The 18,424-nt window shown below is 42.1% G+C and overlaps 1 protein-coding gene across 2 annotated transcripts in view; it reads right to left on the reverse strand.

The window, feature by feature from the left end:
• PLXDC2 (plexin domain containing 2) overlaps positions 1 to 18,424 on the reverse strand; it is a 355,810-nt gene that overhangs the window by 191,466 nt on the left and 145,920 nt on the right. For both annotated transcript variants that reach the window (XM_016124268.2, XM_016124276.2), the window contains exon 2: positions 14,181 to 14,392. In XM_016124268.2, coding sequence (XP_015979754.1) covers positions 14,181 to 14,392 — 212 coding nt within the window. The remainder of the gene's footprint in view (positions 1 to 14,180; positions 14,393 to 18,424) is intronic.

An 18,424-nucleotide genomic window follows, 5' to 3' on the forward strand; every position in this document is an offset into this window, starting at 1 on the left:
TTCTAAATCTGTCTTGCTGGGAAGCCAATAATGTTTGTCTTCCAAGGAAAAAGACGACAACAAAGTCAGCTACTTGAAGAAAGGCCATTGTTTACATTACGATATTTATATATAATTAATAGAACATGTAACAGTTTTTCTCATTGTGTCTGAATGCTTTTGAAAACTCGGAATACTGAATCAATCATAATCAAGCGGGAGATTTCTCATGATTGCAATTTCACGCACTGTAACATTTCAGAGGGACGTGAAAAAGAACCTTGGAAACTTCTTCGAAATAAACAGTGAAGGCGAGACCTCCATAGCCACCTTCTCCTTCTTGTTTTCAATACGTGTTTCCAAGGGAGGCATCAGAGAGTAGTCTACCTGGACCATGCATACACATGATAGACAGAGGAGGAAAGCGGAAGTCTGGAATTCATATCCAAGAATCATATTGTATTTGACTGAATTCAACGTGACATATAGAATTGCTGTGTTTCGGGTGTACACGAAGAAGGCAACACTGGGGTGCCTCCCAGAACCTGGAACTAAGACAGCTCTTTGGGAGATGACCTGGTAAGTTTACATCAGCTGAGAATGTGATCCGTCATCTGTGTGGGACATTCCAGCAACAGCGTCTGTCGGCCCATTGGATACATGGGGCTGTGGACATATTTTATTTTGCCATCGCTGTGTTGGTGCGCATGTGATTGAGAAAAACAAATGAGTGAAGAGCCAACACTTAAGTGTTTGGATATCTCTCGAGACACTAGAGGGTCTGGCATTCCCACACGGCCCCAATCTGCTGCCACCGGGCTGCAGCTGCCTTGTTGGGCTGCGCATTCTTGTCTGGTCTGTGACAATCCCCACGACTCCTTGCTTTTCCTACATCCAGGAAGAAATTCTCTTGCAATAAATCATGCCACATGTGCTACTGTGTTTTTTTAAACACCTGGACTATTACCAGCGTCACCCCCAGAGACTCAAATTTGCCAACTGACGCAAACCCAGTGATTGTCTTTAAATATGGGCCTGATGAGTTTCAGAACACTCAGAACCCCATAAAGGTAATTTTAGTGAAATCTCAGGAAAACAAATTTGGAATGTTCTAGCAATTTAGGAAGCAGAAACCTAATCTACTTACATGGAATTCTCTTTGGAGGAAGTGTATGTGAAATGAAAGAGGGTAATCAGTCTAAAACAGTGGTTCGCAAAGCCATTTTTGAGCATGGAATTTGATTACTTCGTGTTAGAACTAAGTAGGTATATAATCCATCAAAAAAAGGGAAAGAAAAATCCCAGATTGATCACATCACGGGGGGACTTGGAACTAGGTCTCCCCTGATTGCCTCTGGGAGATTACGGCATAGATTTCTGTATTTATTAAAGGAAGCCTGGGGCCATGGGTAATTCGCCAAGGAATAAGTGGGTGCAAGACCCCGGATGGCCCTGGTGTTTCCATGGGCCTTCTCCCCTTCTTTACTACCTCAGTGCACAAAGGCCCCGCCTTTCCAGAAGCACTGTCATGGTGCCGTCTACCAAGAAAGCCCAGTAGTGCTTGGAGCGGGCAGTCTAAGACCCACAGCGGGGGCCTCGGGCGGTCCGTCACCGCTGGCATGGGCAGAAACCATTAAGGCACTTTCCTGTTCTCTCTGTCTGTCTCCAGGCGTGTGTGCTTTTGCAGCATTTCAATTTGTGGCAGCCTGAGAGGGGACGCAGAGAGAAAGGCAGTGACGTGGATAAAAACGAGCACAGCCAAAGCAAAAGGACTGAAGTCAGAGCAGAAGCCAGCAGCTCGCCAACGCCAAAGGACACTTTTCCTGCAAGCCACCTCCCTTTCTCTCATCTCTTCTTCTTCTGAAGAAAAAGGTACTCAGATCGTTTGAGTGTGACCACAAATCTACCGCTGTACAATCACGATTCTAGAACTGCATATCCCTTTCTCTACTCATTTTAATGTGGAAATGGCCAACAGAAAAATCAAGCTTTTGTTGGTAAGCTAGTTCTATTTTACATAGAGTCCAGGCCACACGTGAGTCTTGGTTTTCTTGGTTGAAAAAAAAAAAAAAAGTAATATCTCTGGATCCTTTCCGGGTTTTCTGTCAAACCCTCAGTTAAACACTTCTCTCCCTGCATCCAACGATCCTGGTTTCAAATCGATGAATGCTTTATACACATCAACAAAGTATCGGCCTTGTTTCATCCCACACGGATGAAACTTGTAATCCGAGTTAGATTTCCCTAGATCAGGTCTTCTGAAATAGTCCAGTCGTTTCATGGCTCTATGATTTGGAGCCATATTGAAAGACTTTTATGGCCAGACCATGATTTAAATAGAGAGGCCCTTGCACTTATTCTAGAAGAGAATCTGCTTTCTACCTCTCCCACGGGGTCGCACCAATGGAGACGTGGCAGGATGGTCTCAGACAACACATGTTAGCAGGCGATGAGTTTCTAGTCAAGAGAAATACTCGGTCGAGAGGGCAAATCAGCCACTGAGGAAGAAGGGGGACCACAGTGACTGAAACAGATGGCGGGGAGCAAGTCTCACGGGGTGTCATAGGGGTTATGTGCACGCGCTGAGTGGGGTTCACGACGCAAGAGAGAACTGGAGAACTGCGTCCGAGCTGCCCCACCGCCATGAGGCCGCCATCGCGTCTCCTCCCCAGGGTCCATCATGTCTGATCCCCATTATTCAGAAACAAACATCCATTATGCTTTGATTCCTTTCACTGTGCCCCCACCTAATCAACCACAGCCGTAATCTAGAGAGCAAACTCAGAGCTTAAGGCACTCACTGAAGCCAAGTTGTCCATGTAGCTGCTGAATTTTTATTTTTATTGTTGTCCTCATGGGGGAAAAAAACATGCTTATTGCTAAGAGAAGTAAGACAACCAGTTCAAGTGTAAACTAGATGTCCAGTGGAAGGGATTATCTAAGCCACCATTTAGTTTCCCCCCTACACACATAATTTTTATTTACTGCCATTAGGAATGATGTACACACACGTGTGCACATAAATACACACACACACACACACATAAACGTACATAGGTACACACACACATACATTTACAAATTACCAAAACTTCTATTTTCAGGTTTAGCAACCCTGCCTATATGTAAATATTTTGAAAATCACTACCTAAAATGTCAAGTTCTTTGGTTTTAATTTTACAGCTACCGCCCAAAGGAAGACGGTATGGTGGCTACTGAGCTGCCGGAAGGTAACTAACTGGTAGGAAGCACGGCTAGCGCTAGAATAAAAAGGAAGGAAGTAGAAAATCAATGTTGGGCCCAGATTTTGCTTCCCAGTTGACTCCTTCATTGCTTTGTTTCAAGTACTGTCTCAAAGCTGAAAATCATTTCCTAGTTCTAGATTCTTTATGACCACTGTTTAAAAAGTCAATAGAAAAATCGGGAAGAACAGCCCCACAGTCATTTACCATTTATTGTAATTCGCATTCACAAGTGATCGACAACTAAAAAAGAAAGTTCCCTTTGAAGATGATTTAAACATTTTTCTTAGAGATAAAAAATGCAGAGTTTTTTTTCTTTTGTCCTTTTATGCAAATGACTTTGATTCTATGCAGAACACATCACATTCTTTTTAATGATGAGGAAAGAAACACACCTTGACAAAGGAAAAAAAAAATATTTTTGAAGTGGTAGTTATGATCGTTCAGCACCAAAATGCCCACGCAATGCATGTCGAATACGATCTAAACCTACTCAGTTGATAGAAAATTATTCAGTGAGGCACAATGATGCTTCCACCTCGAGCGTTCCAGCTCCGTGGAAGCGATTTTGATTTACACTTAAGATCCTTGTGGACCAAGAAGTAACGGCGCTGTAGCTTCCGCAGAAGTCTTCCGCGGTGAGCACATTCACGTCGGATGGGCTGCTGGCAGGAGTGAAGAAGGGGAGCTTTTCAATGTCCTGATTATTTTATTTCCTTAGGTTTATGATGGATGGAAAATAGTACTTTCCACAGAGTTTTGGAGGAACAGAGAATATACAATAATTTGTCTAAAAAATGTGTTTACCTTTAGAAGATCATTTTACTATCGTTAGGTCCGATTAGTGATGTGAGAAAAGTTTCTAATGGATACTTCCTATTTTGGTCTCGCACATTTTTATATTTATTCATCAAGTTATTTTCTTACTATTTGGCTTACACTATTGCCATTTGAATATACATTCTTCTATTCTGGTAAACATTAACCCATTCACTTATAAAACAACAAAGCAGTATCTTGATTACATAATGGACAGAAAAAGATGAAAAGTCATTATTTGTTCAATTAGTATTTTAGAAAGAGAAAATGATTGTTAATGCCTGCTTTATAAAAAATATAACCTTAATTTTCATAGAGAGAAAAGTCTGAGAATCATAAATCATAGAATTCATCTTTGAAGATGGTAAAATTTTCCAGAGTGGAACTCATAAAAACCTGAAAATTTAGGCAGCATTATTTTAAATTAAAAATCCTCTCATAAGATGAAATAATTTTAGTTTTGGAAGTACCTAAAATATTTTCTTAATAAAAGGTGCAGTGGCTAAGTCAAAATTTTAATTTAAACAGACAGAAATCCACTTCGCAAGTTTTTTTCAAATTCCTTTGGCCACAAGTGGAGTTGGCGCTGTGGTTCCAAAATAATTCAGATAGATAGATGGTTGACTAATAGACACTGAAGATGGACGTCAGTGTTTTCTGGAGCTATGCTTTTAGGCTAGAGATTGTATAAACATATGATGCTTATGATGGAGCTGGAAATTATTTGTAAAGGAGAAGTAATTTCAGCCGCGTTTAATCCATCCATTCAATTCAGTGTCACAGATTCCATACCATTATTTCCGCTTAATAGCTCAGGCTTGAAATGCCACATAGAAAAGAGCTCGAAACTACTGTTCTCAAGGACTGCAAAGTCCAGGTCGTCTCTTGATTCTAGACAGATTCAGGCATCTATGCATTGCTGGGGCATGAAGAAGAAAGTTTCCTTTTAGGAATACACAAAAAGAAAACTAAGGAAGTCTCTCTTCATTCTTAATGGTACCACTCATTCTTAAAAGGATCTTTGGATATTTGATGCCTTTCTTAATAAAGTAACATATCAATGAATTTCTTTAGGACGAATGCAAAAGCACTGAATATGAATATACATGTGAATGCTACATTTTATTTTAAAGAGACCTGCATCCACCCTAAAATTGCTTAATACAAATTAGTAGTTGATAGAGGTTCACAGGGATGGGGAGCACGGCATAGGGAATGCAGTTAGCATTATTATACGGGCTAGTCAGAAAACCAGAGGAGAGAAGGAGCAATCAAGGGGATCTTTTTATAAATTATATAAATGTCTAACCAAGGTACTATATACTTAACACTAATAAAAAAAATTGCTTCAGAAATACGAGGTATAGCAGAAGTCCCCTGAACGCTCAGCAAAGTATATTATACATCATTGCTTAAAACAGAAATAAAATTTTTCATACTTTAAATTTTAACCATCACAAATTTCAAATGTCTTCTACATTTGTAATGGCCCATTTATGTGCAGACCTAATAGTGTTTCCATCTAAGTCACAGTTAGCAAAGACACATGAGACGCCTTTGACAAAGGTCCATAGAAACTGCTGGGTACCACATAAAATTACAGAACATCACTGTTTACCAGAGGCCTATGTTCCTTATTTTTCCAATGACATGGTGCTACACTGTAGAGGCTCATTCATAGATATGATTCCACTTCTGATTTTGTAAACGATCACAGAAAAAGAAAAAAAGAAAGCCTAATCCTTCAAACAGAATCCATGAATATAGAATGGGACTGTCCAATGAATGACCTCACAAACTCTTTGCTGCCCAGAAACCAGAGAGCTGAGGAAACAGTGAAAGGAAGCAGAGTTTCCCACCCCAAAATAAGCCTTTTAGGATGTTGATTACTTTAAACTGGTTATTTTTTAAGAAACCAAAGGCTGAGGAAAAAACCTTTGTCCTTCCTCCTAATTGCCAAAAGGAATTTAGATAGAGGACTTGCTTCAGGAAAGGAGACTTCATCATGGATAATTATGGTTTAATACAAACTAAGTGTGATAGGGAAGAAACCAGTAAGGTCCCTTTGATCAGTCCTCTCTGTGTCCCATTGTTAAATAAGGCCCAGCAAACATGTATTTATCAAACATTTGCTTTTCCATCTCCATGTGAATTGTCTTCTTGCCCTTTAAAATCCCAAACCACAACCCCCCTTCTTCTTAGCTCGAGGCGGCATATAAGCCCTAACTGTCTGATCTGTTATATGGTCTCATTCTTTCGAAACCCCTGTAGGTACATATGTAATACATTTGGTAATTTTCTCTTGTTACTCCATCTCATGTTAACTTGATTATTAGTCCAGCCAGAACTTCTAAGGATAGGAGGAAGATAATTTTTCTGACCCTACAATAAGTTATGTTCTCACAAGGAGATGGCCGGATCCTGACTGAACTCAACATTCTGTGGGACCCGGTCACCTCGTCCCAGGTGCTGGCAGAAGATGTTTCCTGGCGCTTCCGAAACAGCCAGCAGGTGAGCCTGGACTGCGAGGTGCCTGACCTAGAGTGTACATTTGCCCTGTGCAGTGCCCTTCTCAGGCTTGTCCAATAAAGAAGAGAAGTGAATGGGACACATCTGTCCCTGGAGCAAGGTCCCCCTGTGGGACCCCTCTGCATGCACTGCCAGGAGAACAGGGGACTTGAGCATCGGGTGGCTTTTCTGCCCCTGAGTTCCAGTTCATACTCAGTGGCCACTTGCTCCTTCACCCCACACTCTTTGCTCAGCATAGAGAGACCGGACACAGTCTGGATTACTGAAACGATTCATCCGTTCCTTCAGCATGAGTTTCAAAAATCAGTTAGATAAAGATCTAGACCCTATGCCACTGGGCTGTACTGCGATCTTATTTTAATTGAAAATGATAACTTCCTTAAAAGTGTGTCTTAAATGTCCCATGGAAATTAAGTCTGAGCAAAGAAGAAAATTAAAACAGCAAGATGACAGAACAGAAATTCCACTGATTACCACTTACCCAGGGCTGCCCACGCTGGAAGTTCCCTGCCGCTGTCACCAGTTAATGCCCAGAGGGGCAGCAGAGGTAGCAGGGCCCTAGTGAGTGGCGAGGAAACCAAGGTAGGAAAAACCGTGCAATCCTCATGCAATTGATCTGAGAGTGCTGGTAGGGGTAGCTTAGATATTTCTCTTTGTACATGGACAATACAAGTACATTATTCACTGCGAAATTTAATTCTTGTTCTGCAAATAAGTTATCTGACGAACACACTTAATAATTAATTTTACGACCTGGATGTATCGCTCTGAAGACTATTTCTATGCCATAACTGTAAGAAAACTTAATTAGCTAACAGTGAAGCATCATAGAGATAATGCAGTTATTCTTTACGGAACTCTCTGAAGGACAGTTATGAATCTTTTTCCATTTTTGTTTCAATAAAGAGCTGACATGTCAAGCTAAGAATAATCTGTAACTGAGTAAGATATATGATACTCTATTTTAATCCTCATTATCTTTTTAGAAGATGAGTAATAATTACAGATAAGTTCTGCCTGATTTACTATTTTCAGTGCATTTACTTCTTTGAAAACTAAAAGTCCTCATCAATATTCTACAAGAAAATGAATGGGATTAAATCAGAAGTTTGAAACTACCTGTTTTTGCCAATTAAGCAAACAGAAAAACTGAAACAGATTTTGTTGTCAGCTAACGTACAGTCTTTGCTTTGGCGAGGCGGAGTCGAAGACATGAGGCCAGTCCCCAGCCTACACGTGATGGGTGCTGTAGGGCTGTGGCAGGCCAGCCTGCAGGGAAGATGACTATGGGGACCTGCGATTAACCCTCAGAGTCAGCCGGTCACCGAAAGGTCAGGAGAGACTGGTCACAGCGGTTGGAGGAAGTCGGTGGTTAGAAATCTAATGGGCCTTCCTCGAACTCACACGTCTTTCCACAGCCTTCTCCCTAGCCACTGTCCCGTGTGATCCATAACAATTCCCTTCCGATGTAAACTCGCCTTTCCACTCCTGGATTTGGGCTGTCTGACCCAACTCCAACTCGGCCCCACATGGCAGTATTTTAGGAGCTTCAATGCGATCTTGCCTTTTCCTATTTAAAATCTTTCGGGGGCTTCCGAGCATCTTCCTGGTGAATCCCAAACACCTTAATAGAGTGTAATGAACTGAATGCTTGTGCCCCCCTCCCCCGCCGCCTCAAAGTCATACATTGAAATCCTAACCCCAAAAGTGATCATATTAGAAAGCAAGGCCTTCAGAGGTGATGAGGTCACCATGGCGGAGCCCCATGAATGGGGTTAGCGCCCTGAAAAAAGAGGCCCTGGAGAGCAACCTCGCCCCTTCAGCCAGGCGAGGGCACTGCAGGGGGATGGCCTTCTGTGAACCAGGGCGCAGGCTCTCATCAGATACCAAACCTGCTGGCACCTTGATCTTGGACTTCCTAGCCTACGGAACTGTGAGAAATAAATATTTGTTTTTTTAAGGTACTCAGTCTATGGCATTTTTTGTTACGGCAGTCCAAAGAGACTAAGACACAGAGTATAAAAGGAAGTGTAAAGTCATGCCCCTGCTTATCTGTGCAAAACTGTCTAGAAATACCTAATACTTGCTTACCTTCTAACGCTTCATGACTTGGCTCGGTGACACCTTGTCCCTACATTAATTCTGGCTCTTTAAAGAATGAGGGTCTCCCTCCGGATGCTGATTCGCCCCTGAAGCACTTCTCTTGCTTTGCAATCTCATTCCCTCATATGATTTTTGCCTCCTCATCTTTAGTAGAAGCCACTCTGACACCTACATGCATTAGGGAAATTTCAATTCACTCTTGAATCAAATAAGCGTGCTTTTTCAGAATTAATCTTAGTATTCCCTCTGCACGGCTTTCTGATTCTGCAACCCTAAAGTCTATGCAAGTTTAAGACCCCCTAAAATGGAAATGCTTTATTTGAAACCATCTACACCAGCTCTTCACATTCATAATAAACATAGTCACAGAGTTGTTCCTATCAGGAGCAACATTTTTTTCTTTTGAAAAATGTCGCAAATCTGCATTATAACACTCTTCTCATATGTAAGTATTCTCTTCTATGAGTCCATAAGCAGAATAGCAACCCGAGGCGAGAATCAGGGCAGCAATATTCTACAAGTTTTTATTACTTTATCTCTGGCAAATGGGATGATGTGTCTTATTGCTGCTCTGTATTTATATTCATTATTGTTATTGTCAGATCGCTGAAGTGGAAAAAGCTTACTTAGCCTTGAGACACACGAGCAGTAGGATTTTCATTACCTGAGAATATTTTGATGCTACTCTATACTGCAAATATATCACACGTATTCGGCCCACATGCAACGTTATGGAATTTGCCATTTTCTTTGTAAAATAATCATCAAAGCAAGCACGCTGTTTTTTAGATTAAGTATTTGCCAGTGACTTCTTTCCTTTCAAGTGGATTACCTAGTTAGGGACTGAAATAAAATATCAGAACACACATAATAGCTATGTGTGTGCAGCAACTGCTAACTTTTTAAAGAAACACAGTGTATACAATTTGTAAAAATAAGATGTGTACACAACCAACAATGTATGTAACAAAAAAGATCAAAGAGGGTTTCTCATGCATTTAGCAGAAAAATGGTGGATCCCTATCTAGTGTTTAGCTACATTCATCACACATACTTGGTGACCATTTTCAACTGCACCCTCCTCGGCGGAGAGCCTCAAGGAGAACACAGATGATAAAATGATGGCTGGGCTTGCCTGCGATTTTGAATTTGGTACCAGAATGAGAAATTCGTAAGACATGTTGTTGGTAAGCCATTCGATTTAATATATAGATTTTTCAGAACCCGCATGTCCTCAAAGGCGCTCGCTAAATCTGCTTCCTGCTCTCTTTGCAGCTCTGAGCGTGGCCTGTGGACTAGCCACGCCCGCATCGCCTGAGAGGCAGTGGTCAAGCTCCTGATTCCTAAGTCGGTTGGCATTGTAATGCTAAACTTATATGTAAGCCATAAAAGCTAGTTTTAAATCTTCCCTTCTTCAAGTTACCCAGGTGCTTTTCAATCAAGGCAAAAAAAAAAAAAAAATCACACTTGATAATCCTTTTCAAAACCTCTTTTTTTGTGTACCAAGAGAGGGGATATGAAGCTTCAAACACTACATGCGAAAAAGTGGCATATATTTGGTTTGGTGTGTTAGGAATTTGGGATTGATTTCTGTAAAGCAAAGAACTGTATGTTACCAACACCCTTACATGAGAATAAGATGATGGAACTGAGCTTTATGCAGCCCTGTAATTCTCACCACACACTGCCCAGGCCCGCTGCCCTCTGCCAGGCACCACTGACGGATGGATGAGAGCTCTGTGCCAGCGAACAGCAGGGCAGCCGGCAGACACCTGCACTGCTCGTCCACGCATGTGTCGCCGGGGTCACGGTGCCCATTGAAAGCTGCTCACATGAGGCTGAGTCATGAACGGAATTCGGTCCTACCTCAAAGTCCTAAAAGCTCCTGTACTCCCCAAATAATCACAAAAAGTAGCACACGAGTGGCTGCTTCAAGACACCTTACTCTTCACACCTATTAATCAGAAGCCACTGTCCTTTATCTAAGTGGTTACCTGTCCATGTGGATGGAGAAAATACAAGTCTCACATAAATCAACATTCAGATCAACAGCGGCATTTGCTAACTGTTGAGTCCCTGCTTATTCAACAGGAAATGCAAGTGGTTTCAAAACATCTTTATACCTTTATGGGAAGAATATTTAAAAAAAAAAGAAAGAAAGAAAATCAGTGATAGCAACAACAAAGAAAAACTTCAACTGGAAGAATCCTTTAGCTGGCATACTAAATTCTACAACCTGCCCCCCACTACCCCCATTATCTGTTCTCGTGCAGAGACCAGAAGAAATACTGTCACCAGTTTCAGAGAATAGCAGTCTTTGTTTCATAACGAATTTGTGCCAAAGTAGTAAATATGCTATTGCCTTTTGTTTCTGTCTAGCGATAGTGGGATATGAAGTCTAGACGGAGGCAGAAGTGAGGACAATGTGCCCAGGGATGCCATTCAGGGTGGTCTCGGTCTCACAGGGACACAAATTATTTGAACAGCTACTACTATGGCCAGGGTCTCAGGCAAAACGATTCTGATTCTCCACACCGACCTTGGAAGCATCTAAATGAAAAGCACACGTGGTCCTTCGCTCACTACGTTGCTGTAGTTAGCAATATAAATCGAAATGCTTATTCCTGAAAGAAAGATCTTGTCCCACTGTCCGGCCCAGAGGAGTCGCTCTGTGACCACTCTGTTTCTTTCTTTCTGTTAAATTCAATCCAGTGAAAGTATTTTCCCCAAAAGAGGTACAAAAAGTGTTTTGAAAATGCTTTGTCAAGGGGCGAGATAAATTAACATCGCGGAGAAGTGTCAGGTGTACACTTTTGTTTCCAGGATGACTTATGGGGCTTTAGAGCCCCCAAATCTCCATCGACCACCCCATCAAAATCAATAAACTCTTAAAATAAAAGCAGTCCTCTGGAGCACATTTAGCTTCAAGACAAGGCCCGCCCCACCGCCCCAGCTTGACTGAAACCCCAGTGTTACTTTCATATTGATATCTGCTTACTGCCTTCAGCCTAAATCACTCCATAATCAAATTGCCACTTTTTTTTCTTCTATATTAGAGAAAGCAAAGTCAAGTAGAAAGGTTAAAGCCTTAGGAGTTGGGCAGGCCTGAGTTGGAATACCAGCCATTTTACTCATTAATGGGAGTCTTTAGAAAAAAATACTAAACTTGAATCTGAAATGTCCCTCATGTAAAAGTCACCGAAATGATCCAGAGAACCTGAGGATGCAAATCTTTCCAGGCTGATCTAAGGACCAAGTAAAATGGCATCCATGCAACACCTGGCAGGTCTCGGCACTGAGTGTGTGCCCAGCAAACAGCATCCTGTGCCGCCCTTTCTCCTTTTTACTGAGTTACAATAACTGACACGATGTGGTTTCCCTCTGTTAAGGTAGAATAGGAAAAAAATGGACTTAATAACAAAATCAGCTATAATAATGGCTGGAGTGGTATTCTGAAGAGTGTTAATACATCCTTGAGCAAAGGGATTTTTCAGTTTTATTAGAATGATTCGGCATCCTGCATAGAGATGACAAACTTCTAGGCATCTCTGCCCCTCCTTTCAACCTCGGTGGGTACAGGTCTGCTTCCGTTTAGCTCTCCTTTCTTTACGTCACACCCTAAAGAGCTTCTCAGGGAAGGATGCTGCTGCCTACCCTGAGTTGCTATAACAACATAGTTGCCAAAACAGCAGGCACTCTGCAGGGGCCAAGTGGCCTCTTACAGATACTGCGTGACTTTGCTCCTGGCGCACGCTGCGCTGCCTGCTGCGGGGCCTGGCTGAGGCAGCCGGGGAGCACCAGAGCCACACACTCGTGAAGGAGATGGAGAGGGCTTGTGAAAACTGCTGGGCTTCCAGCATATCGCAGAATGCCCATGGCCCGCGCTTCGGATCTTCTGAAGAGTCCTCTCGCTAATGAGGAAACAAATGACGCCTTTATGCGAGTTGCAGAAGCGTGTAGGATCTGTTTCATGAAGTTGGGTTCTTTCCCAAATAACAACTATTTCAGGGCAGGCGAAAGAATGCTGCCTAGTTCTTAGTAAGTATTATGCCCGTTCCTGGAAGAAAGTAGGAACTAAAACTTCAGGTTGCGAGAAAATATACAAATGGACAATGGCCCCACTGTGGATAACAATGGGACTCAGACCCTGACCTCTACAGCAACCAGTCCAAGGAGCCGGCACACAATTTTGGCAGCAATTGGCCCAGGACGGGTAGCCATAAATTAATAATTGACAGCTTTCCTATTTTTTGTCCTTGCATCCAACTTAGGACCAACCACAGAAAGCCAAACATGCTCCCCCAACCAATCATATGAGATGCTCTGCCTCTAGTCAGTCTACCTCTAGACTCTCCAGGCCAACAATCACCGATCAGAGCATCCCTGAAACCACTTTTTTAAATGAAAAACTTTCCCGTGCCCCTCACTCTTTCTGAGTGTCCACCAAAGGCAAGTTAGTGACGGAGGCTGAGTCCCTGGCTAGAACAAACTGAACAAATAGCCTCTGTTCTCATTTGGGTGGTTTTGCTTATTTCCATAATTGCCTGTTTGTTTTTGTGACATCCAGTGTCCTAACAAGATCGTATTTTATGATTTGCAATGCTATGGACAATGGAAACTTAAGCAATGATTACGTCAGCCCAAAATGTGCCCTCGGCAAAATTCCAGACTTGCTGAACCCAACTGCGACCATCCTTCTCCTTCCATTTCATGGCTCCAACCATAATGAAGAACTACAGTCACAGAGTGACCAACCATCTGGTTTGCCTAGAACTGCCCCATTTTTTCAGCTGAAAGTCCTGCGTCCCAGGAAACCTCTCAGTCCTGGGCAAACAAGGGCAGTTGGCGACCCTATGAGACTTCGCGTCCATTGCAGACGTGACTCGCTGTGCCAGGAATCTTCCCTTTCACGACGGACAGGTTACCTGGCCGGTGAGCTCCGCTCCACCTGCCAAGCCCCTGCTCCAATGCCCACTCCTAGAATTAGCCTCTTGGCCAGCAGCCCGCCTCCCTCATACCACAAAAAGGTGACCACTCCCTCCTCTGCGCTTGCCACACTATGGCCTATTATTTTGTAGCTATCACATGGCATAGGCATGGTCTGATTGTGGCGCTTAGACCCTCTTACACAGTAAGTTCCTGGCAGGTAGGCGCTGTGTCATATTCATCTTCACGTCCCTTACTGCCATTGGCACACCAAACCCACGTTTGTCCGTTTCGAGAGTAAATGGATCTGTGGGTGATTAAACGGCTTAGCGACTTATTTACCACAGTTATTATTATTTATGCTTGAATTACTGAACATTATCAAATTATTTATTAATGAATTAAATTGATCCTTACCAAAAAAAAAACAAACAAAAACAGTCTAAAGCTGAAGAGACAGCGTGTGTGTGTGTGTGTGTGTGTGTGTGAGTGCGCGTGTGCACGCACGCATGCGTGTGAGTTGGGTGCTTTATAAGAAACATATTCATTAGTCCACTTCGGTTTCCCACATCGTTTACCCACCTCGATCTGGGTGGCGTTGTCCTGGCCGTCGTCCAGGAGCAGGTGTGTGAAGCCTCGGGCCTCTGGGGAGTCTTGGCCCGTGCTTGCTCGGTTCGTGTCCACCGCCTTGAGGGAATCCAAGCTCCTTTTCCAGCGGTGGCTGAAGGTGTGCGTGTCCACCTCCACCTCCGCTTGCGTTCGCGGGAAGGCCTGGGGACTCTGATGTTGCCAGTCTGTTTGGAAAGAAATAAGGTAACGAGTTACTACTTGTCATGAATCGTACACATGCTATGGACTTCGGCAGAGAAAAGAATTCTGCTAGTCATGAAAACAGAAAACTGACGAATAACAGTGAAATCTGTTTAACTGTAGTACTTCGAGTTGGCACGCGCATCTCTGAGGAGGATGCAATTTTAGGACACAGTCTAAGTCATGACGACGGCGAATGTGCAGATGTGGTGCCTAAAACAGATGTGCTGCCCTAAAGCAAAGGATTTTTATTCCCTTCCTCCCCTGCTCTCCACACACACACTTCATAAACATTTCCCAGTTGTTCTGAGAAAACAGGCTACAATCCAAATAAAGGACTGAAAACCAAGCGACTCGCAGTACGTTTGAAAGTAAAAGTCAGATATTATCAACTTGTGAGCTTATACTCATTTCGCGAGTTACACTGAGCAGCAAAGAGTCAACAATCTGTTTGAATGGGTTAAACAGTACACGGAAAGATCTCCGTGTAAATGTGCTAACCCTGCCTCGCACTCACAAGTCAAACTTGGTTCACTGCCTAACTCATTTAATAAGTAACATCCTTAGGAGGCACCGCAAATGCTCTTGTTCATTTGTGCTGTTCTCACCTTAGAATCTTGTAGGATGGTAAAGAATGACAGTGACAGGCACTTAGAGAAATGGCTGGGAAGGCAGGGAGGTCAAATCACAAAGGTATTTGAAAGCCATCTGCAGGGACTGGCCTTGCTGACCCAGCTCATCCTGCTACTACAGGAGGGAAAATTAGATTTAATCATTACTCCCAGTCTTTCATCTCCGTAGGTCAGCAGGGGAAGATGTAGCATGAGCATGGGGAACTCAGCTTCTGATTAAGAAGAAGAGCCCTTTACCAAGCAACTATTACCAAAAGATATGAATTGTCAGGCTTTATAACCGGCAGGGCTGAAGTATGATTGAATTATGTCTGTGATGTTCCCCTTAATATAAGAACATTCTAAGACACCCAAATGTATTTCGTGTGACTTATATTCCCATTAGGTCGGCTACTTAGGACTCTAATAAATAAGAGAAGGCTACCAGTACTCATCACAGGTAAATGGCCGAAAATACCTTCCTTTCAATTCAAAAAAGGGCCAATAATTTATCTAGACAGAGAGGATATTTTTTGATTTCACTGTGAACCTAAGAGATCTCCCACTGTCTGATGCCTTAGTGGATATAGCCCAGCGAGAAGCCCTGGCATAGTGTCAGCTATCTAGACCTTGCCAAGACACTGTAGAATAGCAGAGCTTAAGAGATCTGCTTAAAAGATGGAGATGGGAATGGCCAAGAACTCCACAGAGAAGAACCCAAAAACCAGAAAAATGTAGCGCTGTGTTCAATTCATAGACCCACTGCAGGACTGAAAAAACTCACGTACATAAAGGGTTGATCGTGGACCCCTCCCAGCCTCTACTAGAGAAAATGTTTCTCTTTTAACACTGTCTTTCCCACTGGCCATTGAATGGGACTCAGTAAATGTGTGTGGAATGAGTGAATGGGCGAATTAACTGTTGAGTCTCTCTGGAGCAAGAATGACAGGACCAGGCAGGATTAAGTAATGGAGAAACGCTTTGCAAAGATCCAGGAGACCTGGGGTGGAGTTCTTTCCTGTCGGTTTGCTGGATATAAAGTCCAGCATAATTTACAAAACTCTCTGTGCTTTAGTTGCCCTATATTTTAAATGGGAATGAAAATATCCTACCCGCAAAAGCAGATAGCTCTTCCCGAGCACGTGTCAGGCTCTAAGACCTATGATTCTAGGCAAAGCTATAAAAAGTAACTTTATATCTTTTATTTATATATCCTGCCTCATTATCCAAAATGTATGAGGCAGCTTACAACAAAAGTAAGCAATAAAAGTTTTACGACCACCAGAGTAAGATCTCCTAAGCACGACACCCAGATTAACTTTAGAGTTGTGCATTTGCCTTGCTCAGGGTGGTGGCTACTTGAATACCAATAATCATGGAAGAACAACTGAAAATCTATACAGGGTCCTTGTTAGAATGTTAGCCTAGATAAGGAATGTAGCAAATGTAATGCAATTAAACAGTCTTGGATATAAAAATACATATTTTTTAAATAACACAAAGGGAATGGCTTGAACCAGAGGTTTGTCAGTTTTTCTATAATGTAAATCAGGAAAAACTCACTGAAAACTTCAGAGAATTAGTGTTTCCTAAAATCCCAGAAATGGAATTTCAAAGCAACTCTGGGTTTCTTTTAAATGGGTCTTATTGTTGGGTATTAACTGCCTGATATTAATTTTACCGTTATCCTTTTAGATACTGACAGCACAAGACAACATATAGTACTTTCCGAGATGCCTGTTAGGCCAGTGGGGTCACACTAGCCCCGTGGTCCCTGTCACCAAACAGTGACACTGGCGGAGCCGTCTGCATAGAAAGTCTATTTCTCGACTTCCTTGTGTCCCCTTTCTCATTGTCTGTCTCCACGCTTTTTCACCCTAGAGGACAAATAAACAACGGCTCCAAAACTTGGGATGATACAAACCATATTCTCCACTGTTAATTAATTAAGCAAGGAAGCCATTAGACTGAGGTGGTTCAATATCTTAGCAGCCCAAACCTAAGCGTGTAAATGTCTTGAGGTTAAGAAGTCAAACATCTAAGGATCACCGGTCACAAACGGCCAACGCATCTTTTCCGAATCGGGCAAATGCTTAAGCTGTAGCCAGTCAAAGAGGTTCCTTGCTTTGCTCCCGCCTTTCTCCACAGAAGCCTCTCCCCTAGTCCCTGCCTTTGGAATGCTCCTAAGTGCTTCCGGTTTGGTGCTGCCTCATTGGAACTGATTTTTGCTGAATAAACTCTAGAAATTTTTAACATGCTGCACTTTTATCTCTTAATACCACTTAAGTTGAAGATTGGGAAGTATGATTAATGGGTTAAACTCTTGTTTTTGCAGTGACCAAACTTGTCCCAGTTTGGCAAGATTACTGCAGAAGGTAAATTTAATAAATAGGTAAGCCTCCTGTAAATTTAATAAACAGGTAAGCTTACTGAACGAAACAAGAATAAAGGCTTACCGTAGCACTTATAAGGGTAAGACCCCAGACAGCTGTGATGTTTGGGTGATTTGTTTTTGTTTTTTTTGTTGTTTTGTTTTGTTTTGTTTAATTTTCTTATCAATGTTTTATGATTTTTTTCTCTCTGGCTTTACTGTCACATTAACAGCTATTATAGCTATTGACTCTTTTGCCTCCATCGCATAAGGGCTTGTTCCTCCTAGAATTTACCACCTTAAACTTTGAAAACTGATCAATAGATCACTTGCTGGCTCTAATTGTATTTACAGAGTAAACAGGATTTAAGGAAAGACAGGAGGGTTTTCTAATTAGAAAATTTGTGAGCTTCAGGGCCTGGCTTCCATGAATTTTCTTTCGGTTGCTATCTGAAACCAAATGCTTTCCCTCTGATTTTGTAATGAATGAGCAAGACTATCTGATCAAGCATAGAGGAAACATCCCTTTATGTTCATAATTTGGTAGTACATGGTTCATCAAGACTGAAGTATGAAATTGGCTTAGATTTTGACCCCATTTCAGAACGATTTTTAAAGGAGATAAAATGAATCAAAAATGGACGTGTTACAGAAATACAGACTGAGAAAAACTGGCAAAACCACAGCCTGGTTATCTACACTGTAAATTATCCCTATACAGTTCGAACTCATAAAATATTTTAATCACCACCAAAACAAATCATTAATAAACAAGACGAAGGGTTATACGTAGTATCATTTTTCCCTCCCTAGCTGTAGTGGAAACAAAAGCAACAGAAGGGATCTCTGAATCGTCTGGCCGAACAGATTGTTTGTTTTCTGTCCACTGTATGTTAATTAAACCACTGATGGAAAACCTTCAAAGATAATTTTCTCTAACACATTTTGCTATAGTTGTTAATCACATAGCTCACGGAAACAGCAAATATCTAGTGACTCCTATGTGGATATAAGGAGAGAAAGCTTGAAGACAT

Source organism: Rousettus aegyptiacus, unplaced genomic scaffold (assembly GCF_014176215.1).
Source record: "Rousettus aegyptiacus isolate mRouAeg1 unplaced genomic scaffold, mRouAeg1.p scaffold_m13_p_10, whole genome shotgun sequence".
Classification (NCBI taxonomy): Eukaryota; Metazoa; Chordata; class Mammalia; order Chiroptera; family Pteropodidae; genus Rousettus; species Rousettus aegyptiacus.